Source organism: Boleophthalmus pectinirostris, unplaced genomic scaffold (genome assembly GCF_026225935.1).
Source record: "Boleophthalmus pectinirostris isolate CB_2022bp ecotype Guang Dong unplaced genomic scaffold, ASM2622593v1 HiC_scaffold_8, whole genome shotgun sequence".
Classification (NCBI taxonomy): domain Eukaryota; kingdom Metazoa; phylum Chordata; class Actinopteri; order Gobiiformes; family Gobiidae; genus Boleophthalmus; species Boleophthalmus pectinirostris.
The window spans coordinates 10,825,361-10,842,879 of NW_026571515.1; the positions used below are offsets into that span (position 1 = coordinate 10,825,361).

The 17,519-nt window shown below is 39.1% G+C and overlaps 1 protein-coding gene across 2 annotated transcripts in view; it reads left to right on the plus strand.

The window, feature by feature from the left end:
* The window catches only part of tmem51a (transmembrane protein 51a), a 31,775-nt gene extending 16,824 nt beyond the window's left edge, over positions 1-14,951 (plus strand). Inside the window, exons 1-3 of one of the 2 annotated variants that reach the window (XM_020933457.2) lie at positions 3,000-3,198; positions 7,925-8,372; positions 12,723-14,951. In XM_020933457.2, the coding sequence (XP_020789116.2) occupies positions 7,978-8,372; positions 12,723-13,101 (774 nt within the window). In that variant the 5' untranslated portion in view covers positions 3,000-3,198; positions 7,925-7,977 and the 3' untranslated portion in view covers positions 13,102-14,951. Of the gene's footprint in view, positions 1-2,999; positions 3,199-7,924; positions 8,373-12,722 lie in introns of those variants that run through there. The other variant, XM_020933458.2, reaches the window with a different exon arrangement.
* Positions 14,952-17,519: the final 2,568 nt, after the last annotated feature.

Sequence of the window (17,519 nt, forward strand, 5' to 3'; positions counted from 1 at the left end):
GACCGCCCCGGCACGCCACCCTCTCTTCCCTACATCCGCCCAGGTCGACAGCTCGTCCATTAGACACATTAAATAATGCACCTTTAAATGTTTCAGAGGAGTCATTGCGCCCCTACTGGCCAACCATGAAAAATGCCCAATATCCGTAATATACTGTTTTTGTTTACAATCATGCATAGAATTTAATCCCCGACTTTGGTACAAATCCGACAATGTTGACGTTTCATGTCAATGCTAGGGGGCGCTATAGTGTTCACATTTCATATGTTTTATAGTGTATTATAATCAGGTCGAAATCAGGCATGAGTGATTCAAATTTCAGCACGATCGGACTAAGCCTGTGTGTGTGTAATTATTTTTTAACTATTTTTTGGGGGGTAGTCTTTGCGCCCCTGCTGACCAACCGTAAAAAATGACTTTTTTGCTTGTAAACATGCATAGAATTTAATTCTCGAATTTGGTCCAAATCCGATAATGTTTCACGTCTATGCTAGGGGGCGCTATAGAGTTCACTTTTATTAAATTTCATATTTCATCACATTCAGGCCTGGATCACGCAATTGTGATTTGAATTTGAGCTCTCTAGGACAATGCCTGTGGCCGTGACAGGTCACAGAAAAAGCAGGAAATGAAGGCGTTATTCGCCGGCGTGCTACGGGCGAACTGTAAGGAGTATCCCAAAAATATTTGGCAACTTCTGTGAGTTTATGTCTGTAGATGTGACATGTCAAATTTGAGCTCATTTGGACCAAACCCTGCACTTTTTATCTGCGTAACAGTAAGTACAGCAACACTTACAAAACAACTCAATTATAAAACAAAAATGGCCAGAAATAACAGAGGAAATATACCTTGACCTTAAACCATGACCTTAAACTAAAGAACTGTGGTCTTCGAAAGCAAATTGCCAAAAAAGATGAGCACAATGAGCGGCGATGGTGGCCCTCGCCCCGGCGCGCACCGCCCCCCCCAGCGACCTCCGGGGACTCGCGACCGCCCCGGCACGCCACCCTCTCTTCCGACATTCGCCCAGGTCGACAATGACGCATTAGTGATTCAAATTTCAGCACAATCGGACTAAGCCTGTGGGTGGTAATAATTTTTTAACTATTTTTTGGGGGTCTTTGCGCCCCTGCTGGCCAATGGTGGAAAATGCATCATATCCGTAATAAACTTTTTTGCTTGTAATCATGCATAGAATTTAATTCCCCGAATTTGGTCCAAATCCGATAATGTTGACGTTTCACGTCTATGCTAGGGGGCGCTATAGAGTTCACTTTTATTAAATTTCATATTTCATCACATTCAGGCCTGGATCACGCAATTGTGATTTGAATTTGAGTTCTCTAGGACAATGCCTGTGGCCGTGACAGGTCACCGAAAAAACAGGAAATGCAGGCGTTTTTCGGCGGCGTGCTACGGGCGGAGTATTCCAAAAAAAGTTGAAAATTTCTGTGAGTTTATGTCTGTAGATGTGACATGTCAAATCTGAGCTCATTTGGACCAAACCCCGGGGACTTGAATCTTTTTGTAGACACCCAAGTCAAAACGGCGCCAAATGTTTGATCCAATATGGCCGACTTCCTGTTCGTCATAGGGTCATGCTCCAATTCATCTTTTGGCTTGTCTCATTGTTCTCTATCACTGTCCCGAATTTCGTTTCCCTGCGACAAACTTTGTTTGTCCCTAGTCCCATAGGGGTCGAATTCTAGGTGGCGCTGTTGAGTCGGGTCACTTCGGGTCATTGTCGCGATGCCCATTTTATCGAATTTTTCGCCGGGCCGATCGATCTGGACCCCGGTTTGGGGACTTTTCGTCCATGTTCAGGGGGTCAAAAATGCGATCGTTTGGTCGGAAAAGGGAATAAAAAATAAAAAAAAAAAAAAGAAACCGACGAAGAACAATACCCCTCGCCCCTAACTTTGTTAGTGGCGAGGGCCAATAATACATAAAACTTATATAGCGCTTTTCAAGATACTCAAAGATACTTTACATGAGAAGACAAACAACAACAAACAAGAGAATAGGACAGTTAATAGTTTTTTTTTGTTTTTTTTTTTTAAGGGATGGGTTTTCAGGGCTTTTTGAAACATGGGCAGTGTGGATGAGTCTCTGATGTGTTTGGGCAGGGAGCTAACAATATCCAAATCTACCAGTTCGATATTTTCACAATTTACATCTCACGGTACGATATTTATTGTGATATTTTGTGAAGGCTTAACTGTTAACATGTGACTTTTTCCTCAAAAAAGTTAATCCAAAGACAAAGACAAAACTTAATCCAAAGAAGTAAGACTTAAAAGTGTTTAGAACTGTTATTTCTTCTTGTAGTCTGCACTGAAATGCAAAGGATCATGGTCTATGTAGTCTTTTTTTTTTAGCTATTGCTGCACCACGATATTATTGTGAGAACTTTTGATGATACAATATCACGATATTTCGGTTATTGTTACATCCCTAATGCCCAGCCCTAGTTATAATGTTGTTTCCTTATCAAAAACAGATGTGGAGTTGTGTTTTGTTTCATTCACACACGTTGTTCCACTTTGTGATGTCATATTGTATACTGGAAGTGCTCCACTGTGTTTTTAAACTCCATACACCTTCACTAGTGTAGTTGTTATATTTTGGATTATTACTGTGTTAAAAGATCCAACATTACACAAAATTGCCGTTTGTGAGTTTTTAGTCATGTTATAATGCCGTTACCTCATCAAAAACAGACCTGGAGTTGTGTTTTGTTTCATTTACACGTTTGAGTGATTTTTCAAGTTAACCTTTTACCTTAAGTTTAGTAGAGATTGGCAATTCCAGTTCTGAAATCTAAATGATGTAAATGATTCTGTCCCTTCTCGGTAGTATTGTCCTTATCTCTCATTGTAATTCTTGTTTTGTTTACTTAGGGTCAGTGGAGTGACTTTGAGTGGGAAGTTAGAGCCTTGGAAATTTGTGATCACTCATGTGAGCAGTGGACACGCCTCTTTCTTAGAAGCGATGTGGGCTCTACCTGAGTCAGTGAACGTGAAGATTACTCAGAACTCATAAAACTGTGGTGTTCAAAGTATTTACCTTTTAAAGTATTTGTAGCCAGGACTTAAAACGGGAGTGGAGTGCAGGTGGGAGTTCACTGGAGTACACACTTTTACTTGGAGAACTGAAGGGATTGTGTTTTGTCTGTTTAGAGGGACTTTACTCAAGGTAAGAAAATATTTTGGTTCAGACAGTGAGTGACAATACTATAGTAGATTTTTACAATACATTTGCCGCAGTTAATGTGTAAAAAGTAGGGATGTAACGATATCAAAATCTCTTGGTATGATATTTATTGCGATATGTTGTGGAGGCTTACAATACTTTTCCTTGCCTTGAAACGCCTTTGGTACTGTTGTAATACGAAGGATTAAGATTTAAAAGTGCTTAACAAGTTATTTCTTCATGTAATCTGCACTGATGACCAAAAGGATCATGGTCTATGTAGTTCCCTCTTTTTATTTTTTATTTTTTTTAGCTTCTGCTGCACCACAGCAAGGAAACGAGTGTATTTGTATGGCACAATTCAAACACAAAGTAATTCAAAGAGCTTTAGACATTAAAAGACACTAAAATCTAAAATTAAAATTAAAAAACACTAAAATAAGACACTAGAAAAACAGTAAAATCACCATAAGTGTTCATTTAAGCAAAGAGACTTGTAATTTGATATATTGAAAGATATATATTGACACTTTTGACGATACAATATCACAATATTTCGGTTATTGTTACATCCCTATTAAAAAGATTATAGAACAGTAATATCTGACTTAGAATTTTAACTTAATATCAAAGCAAATAAATTACAACCAGTTACACGTACGGGTGTAACGATATCCAAGTCTCACGATGCGATATAATCACGGTATGAACCTCACGGTACAATATTTATTGCGATAATCTGGGAAAGCTCATAATTAGGGATGTAACAATATCTAAATCTCTCTATACATCTCACAGTATAATATTTATTGCGATTTAAGGTTGGGTATCATTAAGAAGTTGCCGATACGATACATACCTCGATACATAGGCCATGATATGATAAATATACACATACAGTGCACTTTCGGTTCGATACGATATATTTCAAATCATTTCGATACAGTTCAGTAAATGATAAAGGCTAAATCATGGCTGTGATACTAAAAGTCTTTGTTAAACCACTTCTTGTGCAAAGTTCATATGAAACACACCCATTTTAATCATCAAAACTGTGAAAATGTCATATGTGTCGCATAAATGAGTTTCCTTCCTTCCTTCAAAACTGTAGCTGTAACTAAACGATTTTGTAAAATACACCAAAAAATACTTCTTGGCGATATCGATACAGCAACTCACGATATCGAATCCGAAGAACTAAGACTTAAAAGTGCTTAGAACTGTTATTTCTTCTTGTAGTCTGCACTGAAATTGAGCAAAGGATCATGGTCTATGTAGTTCCCTCTGTCTTTTTTTAGCTATTGCTGCACCATAACTCTTAGTTTAAGCAAAGAGACTTGTAATTCGATATATTGTCATGATTGAACAAAGCCGAGTCACCGTGAACGCGCCAAACAAGGTCAGACTGACTTATCTAACTGTTGTGTTTTGTTTAAAGTCCAGTGTGGTTTATTTGTGAAAAAAGTTAGAAAATAGACCATTTAATGACAGTGCGCCTTATAATCCAGAGCGCCTAATAGTGCGGAAAATACGGTACACGACTGATTTAATATAAAATGCAATCTAAAATCTGTAGTTTGGAAAAAACGTGCATATGATGGAGTAAAAATGGACCCCTGTTAAAAGCACTCGAGCCCGAAATAGAGTGGAGTGTGGTATGTAGGAAATTCCCTTTGCTGAGAGCGTGTCCCATTATAGAACATATTGTGTGGTAAATAATGCATTGTGGAGTTGTATTTGTGCTTCATACGCGAAACGCAGCTCAACCAACTGAGATTATAGCCATTACTCTGTCTGGAATGTTCCACAGTATGACTTTAAACAGCTCTACTTTACATTTACTCAATTCCACGTGTTTCTATAGCTCAAAAATACCTAGAAAACCAGGCATTCTGACTGTGAGCGGGGTCGCCTCTCCACAGATCTGACCTGTAACTTGCTCTGGTTTGGTTTCCATGGAGATAGAATAGAAAGGTTTAATGCCATGCTGTGAAACATGCCAGACAAAGCCTTCAGAGAAAAGCTTTTAACAGACCCTCCGCCAGAAAAGTAACACACTGCACCTTTAAGTTTATATTTGGAGAGGCATTTCATTTTTTATTTATTTAATCATTGAGCTGTAGCAAATGTATTTCTGTTCATTAATTATTTACCATCAATAAAACCTTTTGATAATTCTTGCCAGGAATCACAATCGCAGAAGATGAAGCAACATGTGGAGGAAAATACAGCACCTTCTTATGTTAGATTTGTCTTTATTTTGGCTTTAGAGAGTTTTAGTAAAAGTGCACTGCGTAACTTTTCAGGTGGGGGTTCCTTACTGTAGAGATGTTATTGCTTTGTCTGTTATGTTCCACAATATGGTATTAAACGGTGTTATTATTGCTCAAATATCCCTGTAAATTGGCCTGGTGTTGTCTCCTGTTTCATTCTATGGAGATTAAAAAGTTTAATGCCATACTTTGGAATATTTGAGGTAAAGTAACTGGTGCGCCGTCTACCAGTACAGATGGACACAAGCAGGTTACAGCACTACGTTACATTAAAGGCCAGATCTGTGGAGAGTCGCCTCTGTAATTTTGAGCAATAGAGACACCTTTAATGAATAAATGCTGGATGGTTATGTTTAAAGTTATACCATGGAACATTCCCGGCAGCGGACTCCACCATAAAAGTTGCACAGTGCATCTTTAAACAACTATTCCAGCAACAGTCAAAAAGTGTTTCCTTAAGATATGATTTCTGACATATAGCACAGAAATTCCTTTTAGTTTTAAAACCAAATCCACTTTATTTATATATACATTTTTTAAATAAATGAAACTTAGTTTTGTATAATTTGTGTTTGTAAACATTTGCCTGTCGAAAGTTTGGACACACTATCTCATTCAGTGTTTTATTTATTTTTACTACTTTCTATAGTTTCGATACACACAGAAGATATCAAATATATGAAGCAAGAAAGATGGAATTGTTATTTAATGTTTTCTTAAGCCCCACTTGTATCTCTGGCTTTTAACACTGCGTGAATTGTGTGGTCCTCTTTGTTTTTTTATTTTACTTATTTACTGCTATTTTATCATTTGTATGGTTTTGCTTTTATTTGATTTTACTGGTTTTATTATTTTAGATGATCACATTTTAGCAATTTACCTGACCATTTTATGATCTCTGTGCAGCATTTTAGAAATGGCTTTGTTTGTAAAATGTGCTACAGAAATAAAGTGCATTTGTATTTTTTCTTTACTAAATATTTTTTGACAGAGCAAAAGATGGAAAAGATGAAGATTTAGATTTTGAAATATAAAAAAAAAAATTTGTAGAGTTATTTCTGGGCTGGGATGAGATACAAGATTAGGTCCATGAGAACGAGTTGATGTTTTAAAAATGTGTGATCCTGTTTGCAGTTTTGGTGTAATATTTTTGTATTTAATATTTTTGTTCTAATTGTAGCCCTATGTTTTGAAACCACAGCTTCATAAGTGATGTAACTTAACAGCCCTCAAGGCTTTTTTTGTCTAATCGAAATGTAAACTAAATGGAAAAGAATGTCACAAGATCATTTTTCTGATGTGTGCACAGTCTTGAGGCAGTTTTATCTTGTGAAACGAGATCTTGTCCCATCCCTAGTTTCACTTTTTTTTCTTTGCTACATAATTCCATAAATCTTACTTCATACATGTGATGTCTTCTGTGTGAATACCAAATGTAGAAAGTACCGTATTTTCTGAACTATAACTCGCTCCGGAGTATAAGTCACACCAGCCAAAAAATGTGCAATGAAGAAGAACAAAACATACAAGTCGCACTTTTTGGGAACTTTATTTTATAAAATCAGAGACCAGGAACAGACATTTCATCTTGAAAGTCAAATTATAGTAAAAACAATAGAACAGAGAACAACAGACTGTTAATGTCACATATGAACAGTTTTTCAGATAAATATAGTATAAACAACAGAACAGAACAAGTTTACCAAACTCTCCATCTCACTCCAAATCACTAAATCTATTGAATTCTTCAACATCAGTGTCACGTTTGAGCAACTCCGCGACCTCCGGAGGTAAACGGAGCGCTGCTTCCACTTCCGCTTCTGCGTAGCTTTTGTCTGACTTCGCATTAGCCGAGGCACTGAAGTCCAGGCTTTGTCGATCCATCCAATGACTTCCAGGAAAGTTGCATGGTGCACCCTCCCGGTCGTCACAAGTTTCTCGCTCACTCCAAACTTTCTTTCTGCTGCTGGATTACCGTTTTCAGCTGCAGATTTCGCTACTTGCAGCTTGTAATCTGCAAAATATGATTTTCTTTTTGGGGGCATTTGTGTTCTGTCTCCTCAGTTGTCTTGATAAGTTTGTTTTAAATTGTAAATTTTCAGTGGTTCAGAAGTAATGATGGTGTGATTGACTGACATGATACAGACAGGACAGAGGCTCTTTCTGCAGGAGACATGCGCAGTAGAGTGAAGTGACAGAGATACAGGAGTAATAGGAGCAGCAGATACTGACACACAAGACTAGAGCCTCTCATGGCTGTCAGTGTGAAAATTTTAATATATAAGCCGCTCCAGAGTATAAGTCACAGGAAACACCCAAACCATGAAAAAACTGTGATGTATAGTCTGAAAAATACTGTAGAAAAATATAGAAAAATCATGGAATGAGAGGTTGAGTCCAAACATCTTCTCGTCTAAACTGCTTTTAACCAAAATCTTTCTATTTTTTCTTCACAGAATTTGACATCACTGACCCCTCTGACCTACCTGGAATCCCCCTCCTTTCAAAAATGCGCTCGAGCGTGGACGCCGCCATGAGCCAAAACGGCCGCCACAGCACCGCCACCAGCACCACCGTCAACAACGCCAACACGGGGAACTCGGGCTCCCAGTACGCCCTCTGTGCCCTGGGCGTGGGGCTGGTGGCGCTGGGCATCGTCATGATTGTGTGGAGCGTCGTGCCAGTTGATCCCCCTAGCAACAACAGCGTGAACTACGATCCCGACCCGACCGGGAAGAAGAGCAAAGCGTCGTCCGTGGCGTTCGTTTTGGTCGGGTCCGGGGTGGCGGTGCTGCTTCTGTCCATGTGTTTGGGAATGAGGAACAAGCAGAGGGAGCAGCAGTATCTACAGCAGCAGCGACAGGCTCAGACCCAAGCGGCTACAGGGCAAACTGACGCTGAAACGTAAGTAGTTTTATTCTAAAGCCTCACTGTGGAATATTTCTGGTGGGTGTGTGGAAAGTAGGGAAGTTGGTATTTTCACAATATGCTTGAAATTGTACAAACTATACTACTTTTTAATTTTTAAATGCCTTGAAAAAGACGTTAGTTTTGTCATAAACCAAAGAATTAAGATTTAAAAATATGTAAAAAGTTATTTCAATGTGTAAATTGGACTGAAACTGTTTCTTTTCGCTATTTCTGCACCATTTCTGCACCATAACAATTAATTTAATCAAAGAGAATTGAGATTCGATGTATTGTGATGGCCCACGATATTATTGACTTCTGACGATGCGTATCAGTTTTTAAAAACATTTTTGGAGTAGGGGAAATGTAGAATTTTCTTAAAACGAACTTGTTCAGTTTGACTTTTCACACAGTTTGAGTTTCAGAACAGTATTAGATTCTGTTTTTATTCATATTGTTGTTTTTTTATTGTTTTTTTATTATTTATTTAATTATATTCTGTAGCACTTTGGTCACTGTGTTGTTTTTGTCCGTTTGTGTCCGTTGTCACGTGACGCTCATAAGAGAGACCAAGACAAGACGGCAAGTAAAGCCGCAAGCGAGTTGGTCCCTTCCCCCCAGAAAAATACTAGTACTTCTGCAATTTGGCTGCATTCTGGCTTCAGGCACACATTTGTTTACGTTTTGCAGAAATTAAACTTAAGACCACATGGCTCATTTGCATAAATTATAAAGCACAGATAAAAACAGCTCTTTCCTTGTCCTTTCCTTTCCTTGACTAAAGGACACAACTCAGTGGAATATGAGTGTTCTTTCTGTGACAGAAGATGTGCTGATGGGGAGTCTGTTCTGTGCCGTACAGCAGTGCAGCTTCGTAGTTTACCAAAGTCTTACTAAAACATTTTGGCAAAACAGTAATACCGTATACCCCGGTAAAATCTAAGTTTTTGTAACAGGAAAAATCTGATATTTGGGGAAAATGATCATATGGGGTAGTAATATAGAATCCTGACTTTTTGAGAGAGACCTTCATGCAGATTTGCAACATTGGTTCGGTGTAGTAAATTAACACTGAATTTGTATACCACTTTTCATAACAAAGAAAACAAAAAGCACAGTGTAACAGCTTTACAGTGGCAGAACAACAATCAAAACAACTTGGTATAGATCATTTCTTCGTGCGGTACTCCAAGAAACAATGTTTATCCTTTGTAAAGCACAAAATTACCGTATTTTCCGGGCTATTAGGCGCTCTGGATTATAAGTCGCACTGTCATTAAATGGTCTATTTTCGAACTTTTTTCACAAATAAACTGCACCGGACTTTAAACGAAACACAACAGTTGGATGGGTCAGTGGGACTTTGTTTGTGGCGTTCACGGTGACTCTGGGCTTTGTTCAGTTGTGGCGTGTAGGAAGGGTGCTGTCTGTGACCCCTGGATTGTCGGCGTGTTCGCAGTGACTCAGTTGTTCAGTTGTGACTCAGAAAGGCACATTGGACTCACTTTTTCAGTTCGTTCCTCCGTTCCGTTCCTCGTCGGCGTGGAGTGATGAGTGTGGCAGCGGGTGTGTTTCGTTGCGCAGTCGCTGTCTGCTCCGTGCGTGTTTGCGTGCGCTGCGGGTGGTGCAGCTTTATAGTTTACTGAAGTCATGATGGGACACCCGAGTGGATTCGTGTATGGGGTGGCATTGCGCGCGGTTGTTTTTTGATGCAGTTAGATGCTTAAGACCGCATCTGATAACCCGGAAAAAACGGGACTTTGCACTTCTGGCAGGCCGTTTGCGTGTAGCCATTCTTGCACAGTCAGCATCATCCATGTTTATCAGCATGGATGGGGAAAAAAGGCTTGTGACGCCTGCCTGGAGAGGGTTAACGGTATAAAAGTTTGGATACCACCCAACCCTAGTATGGACAACATTCATCCAATCCTCAAGGCAAGGAACTTCATCATTAAGCCATTTTCTTGTAATACACTTCTTTCCAGCATATTTTTTCTCTTGTTCTATAAGATGAGCAGATACAGTGTCTCAAAATTGTGTGTGGTTTTTATTTTATTTTTTTCTTTAATTCAAGAACATTATAAACACAAACAACGAACCAGTTTAGTCTAATATTTGAAGCTTTTAATTAAAGTTTAAAGAGGTGTTGATGGCAGCAAAAGTGGAGTTCAAAGTTCAAGGCTTCTGCGATGACTGTAAGAGGTGTGGACTGTATAAGGGGTCAGAGGTCAGCTGTCCTTTCTGGTAACATCTGTATTTTTGTGTGAAGATTAACCACATTTATATACACATTATGAGAAATGGTTTTAAAGTAGAGCAAACGCAGTAGAGCTATGACAGGATCTTGTATCTCGCGTTACGTAACTTCGGTGGTTCTTCAGGCTCTTTCCTCACATTGTCATCAAACAGCGTTACGTCATAGCTTCTTGTGACATTGTTGTTTTCAAGTGTTAATCCTACTGTAACACTACCGGATTTGATTTCAACATGCACACAACAAACATAAACATATCGGAGTTGTGTAATTAATGTTGAGTTTTAGCGCTGATGCTGATTTCTGAGCCAGTTCTGATCAGATTTTTGTCCTTCTCTTCTCTATTTGCAGATTTTATTGTTTTCAAATCCATATCAAGGCCTCACTTTTGTAAAACTAGACTAAATCATGCATAAAAACAATAACAAAATGTGTGTACCTGGGGTTTAAAACAATAAGTTGCATGATTCTGTGAACATACTGGCACATTTTAGTCGATTTTTGTTTCACTCTTTCAGTCAGTATTTGGCAAATTGTAGTTATACACAGATTTTATGGCCTTCCTGGATTCTGTTTACATTTTTACTAATTCAGTAAAGACAAAACATTACACAAATGACAATGTATCAGTGACAAATATCTGCAAAATTTCTAATAACTGACCAGTACCGATATCTGGGAAAACACTTCGATATCGCTGACGCTGTACTGAAGCTTGTCTATCGCCCATTCTCAGATTATTCTCATTCTGGCCTCCTTGTCACGCCTCATCTCGTCAGGTTAGGACTTGCATGGGAGACCACAGGGAATTCCAGGTGCCACGGGGGGAGCAGTGGTGAAAAACTGTTGCTGTGTCCTTCGGCAAGACACTTCACTCACATTGCCTTGTGTGAAAGTAGCGTGTGCGTGAGTGTTGGTGGTGGTCGAAGGGGCCGGTGAGGCAGATTGGGAGCCTCGCTTTGGTCAGTCTGTCTGAGGGCAGGAGTGGCTACAATGGTATCTTTAAAGGCACTATATAAATTCAGTGATTAATGAATAAATTAATCCCTAATTAGAGTTTGTACAGTATAGCCCAGAGGTGTAACTCGGGGTCTGTCTATCAGCTCTTTACCCCCTTCCAAGTAGCTCATCCAGGGATTTCTGAATTGCCATATTTTTTGAACTGTAAGTCACTCTGGAGTATAAGTCACACAAGCCAAAAATACACAATGAAGAAGAAAAAAAAAGTCACACTGGACTATAAGTTGCACTTTTTGGGGGTAATTTATTTTATAAAATCAGAGACCAAGAAGGCAAGTTATAGTAAAAACAATAGAACAGAGAACAACAGACTGTTAACGTCGCATATGAACAGTTCTTCAGATAAACTATAACATAAACAACAGAACAGAACATGTTTAATCAAACTCTCCATCTCACTCCAAATCACTAAATCTATTGAATTCTTCATCTTCGGTGTCACTTTTGAGCAAGCTGCACGACCTCCAGAGGTAAATAGAACGCAACTTCCTCTTCTGTGTAGCTGTTGTTCAGACTCGGCTTCAGTTCCAGTTAGAATTATTCCGGCCTTTCTGAATCCTGACAGGATGGTTTCGCTTGTCTTTATAAGTTTGATTAAATAAAAAAAATTTCAGACAGGACAGAGGCTCTTTCTGCAGGAGACATGCGCAGTAGAGCCAAGTGACAGTGATACAGGAGTAATGGGAGTAGCAGATACTGACACTCAAGCCTAGAGCGCCAAAGTATAAGTTGCAGGACCACCTAAACCATGAAAAAAAGTGCGACTTATAATCCAATAAATACAGTATACATATTGTACTGAATGACTGAACTATCATTATAAATGTGCCATTTGAATGCCTAACTTTGTGCACTAATAAATGGATAAAGGTTTCTGTTTTATAGGCATCTAACTGTTCTCCATCTAAGCCTTTCCTATGCCTAATTTCTGCTAATGACCTCTAAAATTAGTAGCTCTTTGGCATTTTCTTTTTTTAAAGGCAGCTCACCAGAAGAAAGAGGTTGGAGACTCCTGGTGAAGCCATTTCTGTCACTAATGTCTCTCCCCCCTTTCACTCTCTCCCCTCCAGAGCCGAGGAGCAGGCCCAGCGCTACGCCGTGCCCACCTACGAGGAGGCGGTTGGCAGCGGGCAGTACCCGGTCCGACAGAGCAACCTGCGCCCCAGCGTCTCCCAGCTGCCCTCCTACGAAGACCTGGTGCCCCCGGACAACCTGCAGTACGAGTCCGAGGGAGCCAGCGCCAACACCATCACCGCCACCGTAAACGAGCAGCCCGCAAACGCCAACCGCAAACTGGGTAAAAACAAACTCCTGCCCATCAAGATTCGAAGGATAAAATCGGAAAAAATCCGCATCAATGACGGCGAAATACCCCAAGCGCCAACGCACATAAGTATAGAACCGCTAACCCCGCCGCCACAGTATGAAGACAAAGTGCCTCCGCTTTAAACGTTGGTAATATTTGTGTTTGAAATTTCAATCATCTGCCATTTTGAGCCGAGACTTTGACTATGGACAAACCAAATGGCACTTTATATAAAACGATATCTTGAAACACAGCACCAGACTTTTTCAAAGCACTGAATGGTTAAAAAGGAAATTACGGACAGCAGATAGTGCCAAAAGACAATGAAAATTCAAGTGCACTTTTAAGCTGGACTTTACGGTAATGAGAGAAGCAAACGGCAAGGATATAAGCTTTTGCACCAAACTTCACCAGCTTGACGGATTCTGTGCTCTTTTTCGCTGTTTTTCTTTAAGTAAAGGCAAAAATATGGGATGTTTGAAACTCTAAGAACTTGGTTTGCACACACAAAATCAGGGCTGACCCCAATTTACTTTTAAAAATGAAATAAATGGATAATAATTGCATGTTTTTATAGAATTCAGTTGATTCTGACAAAGAGTATTGGACAAATTCAGATTTTATGCCAGATATTTGCTAAATACTTCATCATAATTCAACATATTTTATCCAAGATGCCCTTCTTGGATACTTGCAGAATACTAAATCATATGTCAACATAAAATTTTATGCCAGATTCTAGGGATGTAACAATAACCAAAATATCGTGATATTGTATCGTCAAAAGTCTCACAATATATCGAATTACAAAATCCTTTGTTTAAATGCATTGTTTTGTGGTACCAATAGCTAATAAACATCAAAAACTACATATCCCATGATGCATTTCAGTGCAGACAACATGAATAAATATGTTTTACTTGAATTCTTGGGATTATGATGGGAGTGTTTCACATCAAAATCTTACCAGGGTATTTTAAAAGCAAAAAAGCGTCCTGTCTACAATTATATCAGCTGCTCCAAAATATCGCAATAAATATCGTACCGTGAGATTTGGATATCGTTACATCCCTACCAGATGCCCTTCCTGTCAACAGATAACTATTTATTGCGCACATGTTGTGTATTTTCTTACCTAATTTGACTCAGGAAGTGCCCGCTCTCCACCGATCCAATCTCGTTGTTTATACAAGTATATGGAGCTGGATTTTTACATTTTTCACCTTGTTTACAAATGTCTTTCAAGTCTCCTGTTTCAGTGTCTTTCAAAATATTTTGATTGATTTGATTGATTTTTTTTTTTTTTTATATGTTGTGCCGTCTATTTCATTAGAATTATGTTACTCCAATACATGTTTTTTCAAGAATTTGCTATTTTGAAGTGCCATTTTGTTACATTGGTGCTGTTGGCAAACTAAGAATCCGTGTATCTCGTTCATTTTCAATATAAAACCAAAAATAAGAAAACAAAAAAAAAAAATTTCTTCATTATTTGTCTCCAAAACCAAAATAGAAAAAACGGATAACGATTTGTTTTTTCAGTTTACGATTTTGTGTTTAAATGAATAATGGTAAAAAACGGATAACGGCCGTTTCCGGTTTTCGTGACTTAAACAGCAATGCCAAACTGAACCAGGACTAAAACAGGACTTGAACAGGTGTAAACCAGCTCTGAACCAGAATTGAAAAGGGACTAAACCAGGTCTCAGTCCCGGGCTGGTCCCAGTTTGGTCCCGGTTTCCTAATCACCCAACAGTCTACGTGGGCGCATGTCCGGGCCAGTCCCGACATTCCTGTTTCAGTCCTGTTTCAGTCCTGTTTCAGTCCTGTTTCAGTCCTGTTTCAATCCTGTTTCAGTCCTGGTCTAGTCCTGGTCTAGTCCTGGTCTAGTCCTGGTTTAGGACTGAGACCAGGGCCAGACCAGGACCAGCACCTGAAGTGAGACTGAGACCCGGTTTAGACCCGGTTTAGACCCGGTTTAGACCCGGTTTAGACCCGGTTTAGACCCGTTTAGACCCGGTTCAGTCCGGCATCGCAGTTTAAGTCACGGAAATGGGAAACGTCCGTTATCCGTTTTTTCCATTCTTCATTTAAACACAAAATCGAAAAATGAAAAACAAATTGTTATACGTTTTTTCATTTTGGTTTTGGAGACAAATAATGAAGAAAACTGTTGTTTTTTCAATTTTCTTATTTTTGGTTTTATATTGGAAAACAAATGAACGATACACGGATTTGTAAGCAATGTAACAGTCGTTTTCTATTCTAGTTTTCTATTCTATGTTTGAATTTGGCACTTTAGAAATCAGTTTAATACCTCTTGCTGTAAAAAATGGAGCCTAACCTGTTTTAATTTGCATGTATAGACTGGAAATAGACTTGCCTTGAAGGTGCGTTGCGTAACTTTTCGAGTGGAGGGTCCGTCATCGCTTTGTCTGGAATGTTTCACAGTGTGGCATTAAACCTTTCTATCTTCACGGAGACCAAACCAAGTTGCAGGTCAGATCTGTGGAGAGGCGACCCCGCTCACAGCCAGAACGCCTGTTTTTCAAGTTATTTTTGAGCAGCTGTGATTGAATAAATGTAAGGTAGAGCTGTTTAAAGTCATACCGTGGAACATTCCAAGCAGAGCGATGACATATCCAGAGAAACGAGGACAAAACAGACCCCCTATCCAAAAAGTTACATAGTGCACCTTTTTTAAATATGCTGTTTGTAAGTACATTTTCAACGAAGTAAACTTTTGTATTGTATTGCTAGTACTATGCACAGCCAACATTACACAGTGTAGCTTTAACGGCAAGTCGGCGGCGCTTCGAGGTTAATGAAAGTCGTACCCTCAGGTGTTTTCCGGACCAAGGCATTTGCAGTTCACCAATAACGAGAAATCATGTCCTGGAAAATAAATGACTGACATTCCCATTACGTTTTATAGTCCACTGCAGTGTTATTGTAATCTGAAATGCTTCTAGGAAAGAAAGCTTCAAGTGCCTCTTTTAAAACGCAGATTACCGTCCACAACATTACGACAACCTGCCTCTGTCCTCTTTTGGTGTATGCAGATTTTTTCCGTTTTCCATTACGAGTACAATCCCCGGGTTTCAAAGCAATGCAAAAGTAAGCGCCGTGTTTATTTACATTTCAAAATAAAATAGTATAGCTTTTGAATGGTCATACGTGCTCAAAATGTCGCCTTAAAAGTTAGAAGTCTGTGATTCACAAAAGCTTGGTTTACAATACTTTTTATGCAATGTTGACGCGACATTCAAAATCATTATCTTAAACTAGAATATATAGCCTAATAATGTTCAGAAATTCAAAAAAACTATTTGTGAAAACCTTTTTTTTTTTTTTTTTTTTTTTCTCCCCCCCAGACGGTTTTTGCAGTCAGTTCCAGGCTTGTGTCTCGCTTTCTGGTACTGACACAAAATACCAGTAGTTGTATAATTTTTATCAAGTTTTAAAAATCTGTATATCATTTGTTTTTCAATATAAAACCAAAAATAAGAAACTGAAAAAACAACTATTTTCTCATTTTCTCTCATTATTTGTCTCTAAAACCAAAATGAAAAATGGATAATGATTCGTGTTTTCAGTCCCAGTCTCAGTCCCGATCTGGTCCCGGTTTCAATTCCGGTCTGGTCCCAGTCTCAGTCCTGGTCCTGTTCCCGGTCTCAGTCCCGGTCTCAGTCTCGGCCTCAGTCCTGGCCTCAGTCTCGGTCTGGTCCCAGTCTCTGTCCTGGTCCTGTTCCCGGTCTCAGTCCCGGTCTCAGTCCCGGTCTCAGTCTCGGCCTCAGTCTCGGTCTCAGTCATGGTCTGGTCCCAGTCTCAGTCCTGGTCCTGTTCCCGGTCTTAGTCCTCATCTAGTCCTGATCTCAGTCCCACTCTCAGTCCCAGTCTGGTGCCGGTCTGGTCCTGGACCTAGTTTAGTCCTGGTTTAGTCCTGCTTGAGTCCGTATGCGACGCAAATGTCCCTTTTTTTTTTTTCCATTTTTTTTTTTATTTTTTTCTGTTATCCATTTTTTCCATTATTCATTTAAACACAAAATTGAAAACTGAAAAAAAAAAAAAAGAATTGTTATCAATTTTTTCATTTTGGTTTTAGAGACAAATAATGAAGAAAACAGTTTTTTTCATTTTCTTATTTTTGGTTTTATATTGAAAAACGAATGATACACGGATTTTTAAACCCCATAAAAGTTTTATTTGACATTGAAATACCATATAACTGAAGAATACTGTTTGACCATCTGACTTCAATACTCTTACACATTTAAAGCTGCATTGTGTAACTTTTCTAGTGGAGATTTTATTATTTTTGTCTGGTATTGAAGTTTTCTATCTTAATGGAGACCAAACCAGACCAAGTTACAGGTCAGATCTGTGGAGAGGCGACCCCAATCACAGCCAGAATGAGTGTTTTTCTACGTATTTTGAGCAACAAAACCAGCTGTAATTGAATAAATGTCATACTGTGGAACATTCCAGACAAAGCAACAACATCTCCGTGAAGAAAAGCGTTTGACGGAGAAGTTACACAATGCCCCGTTTAAGTGTTTCG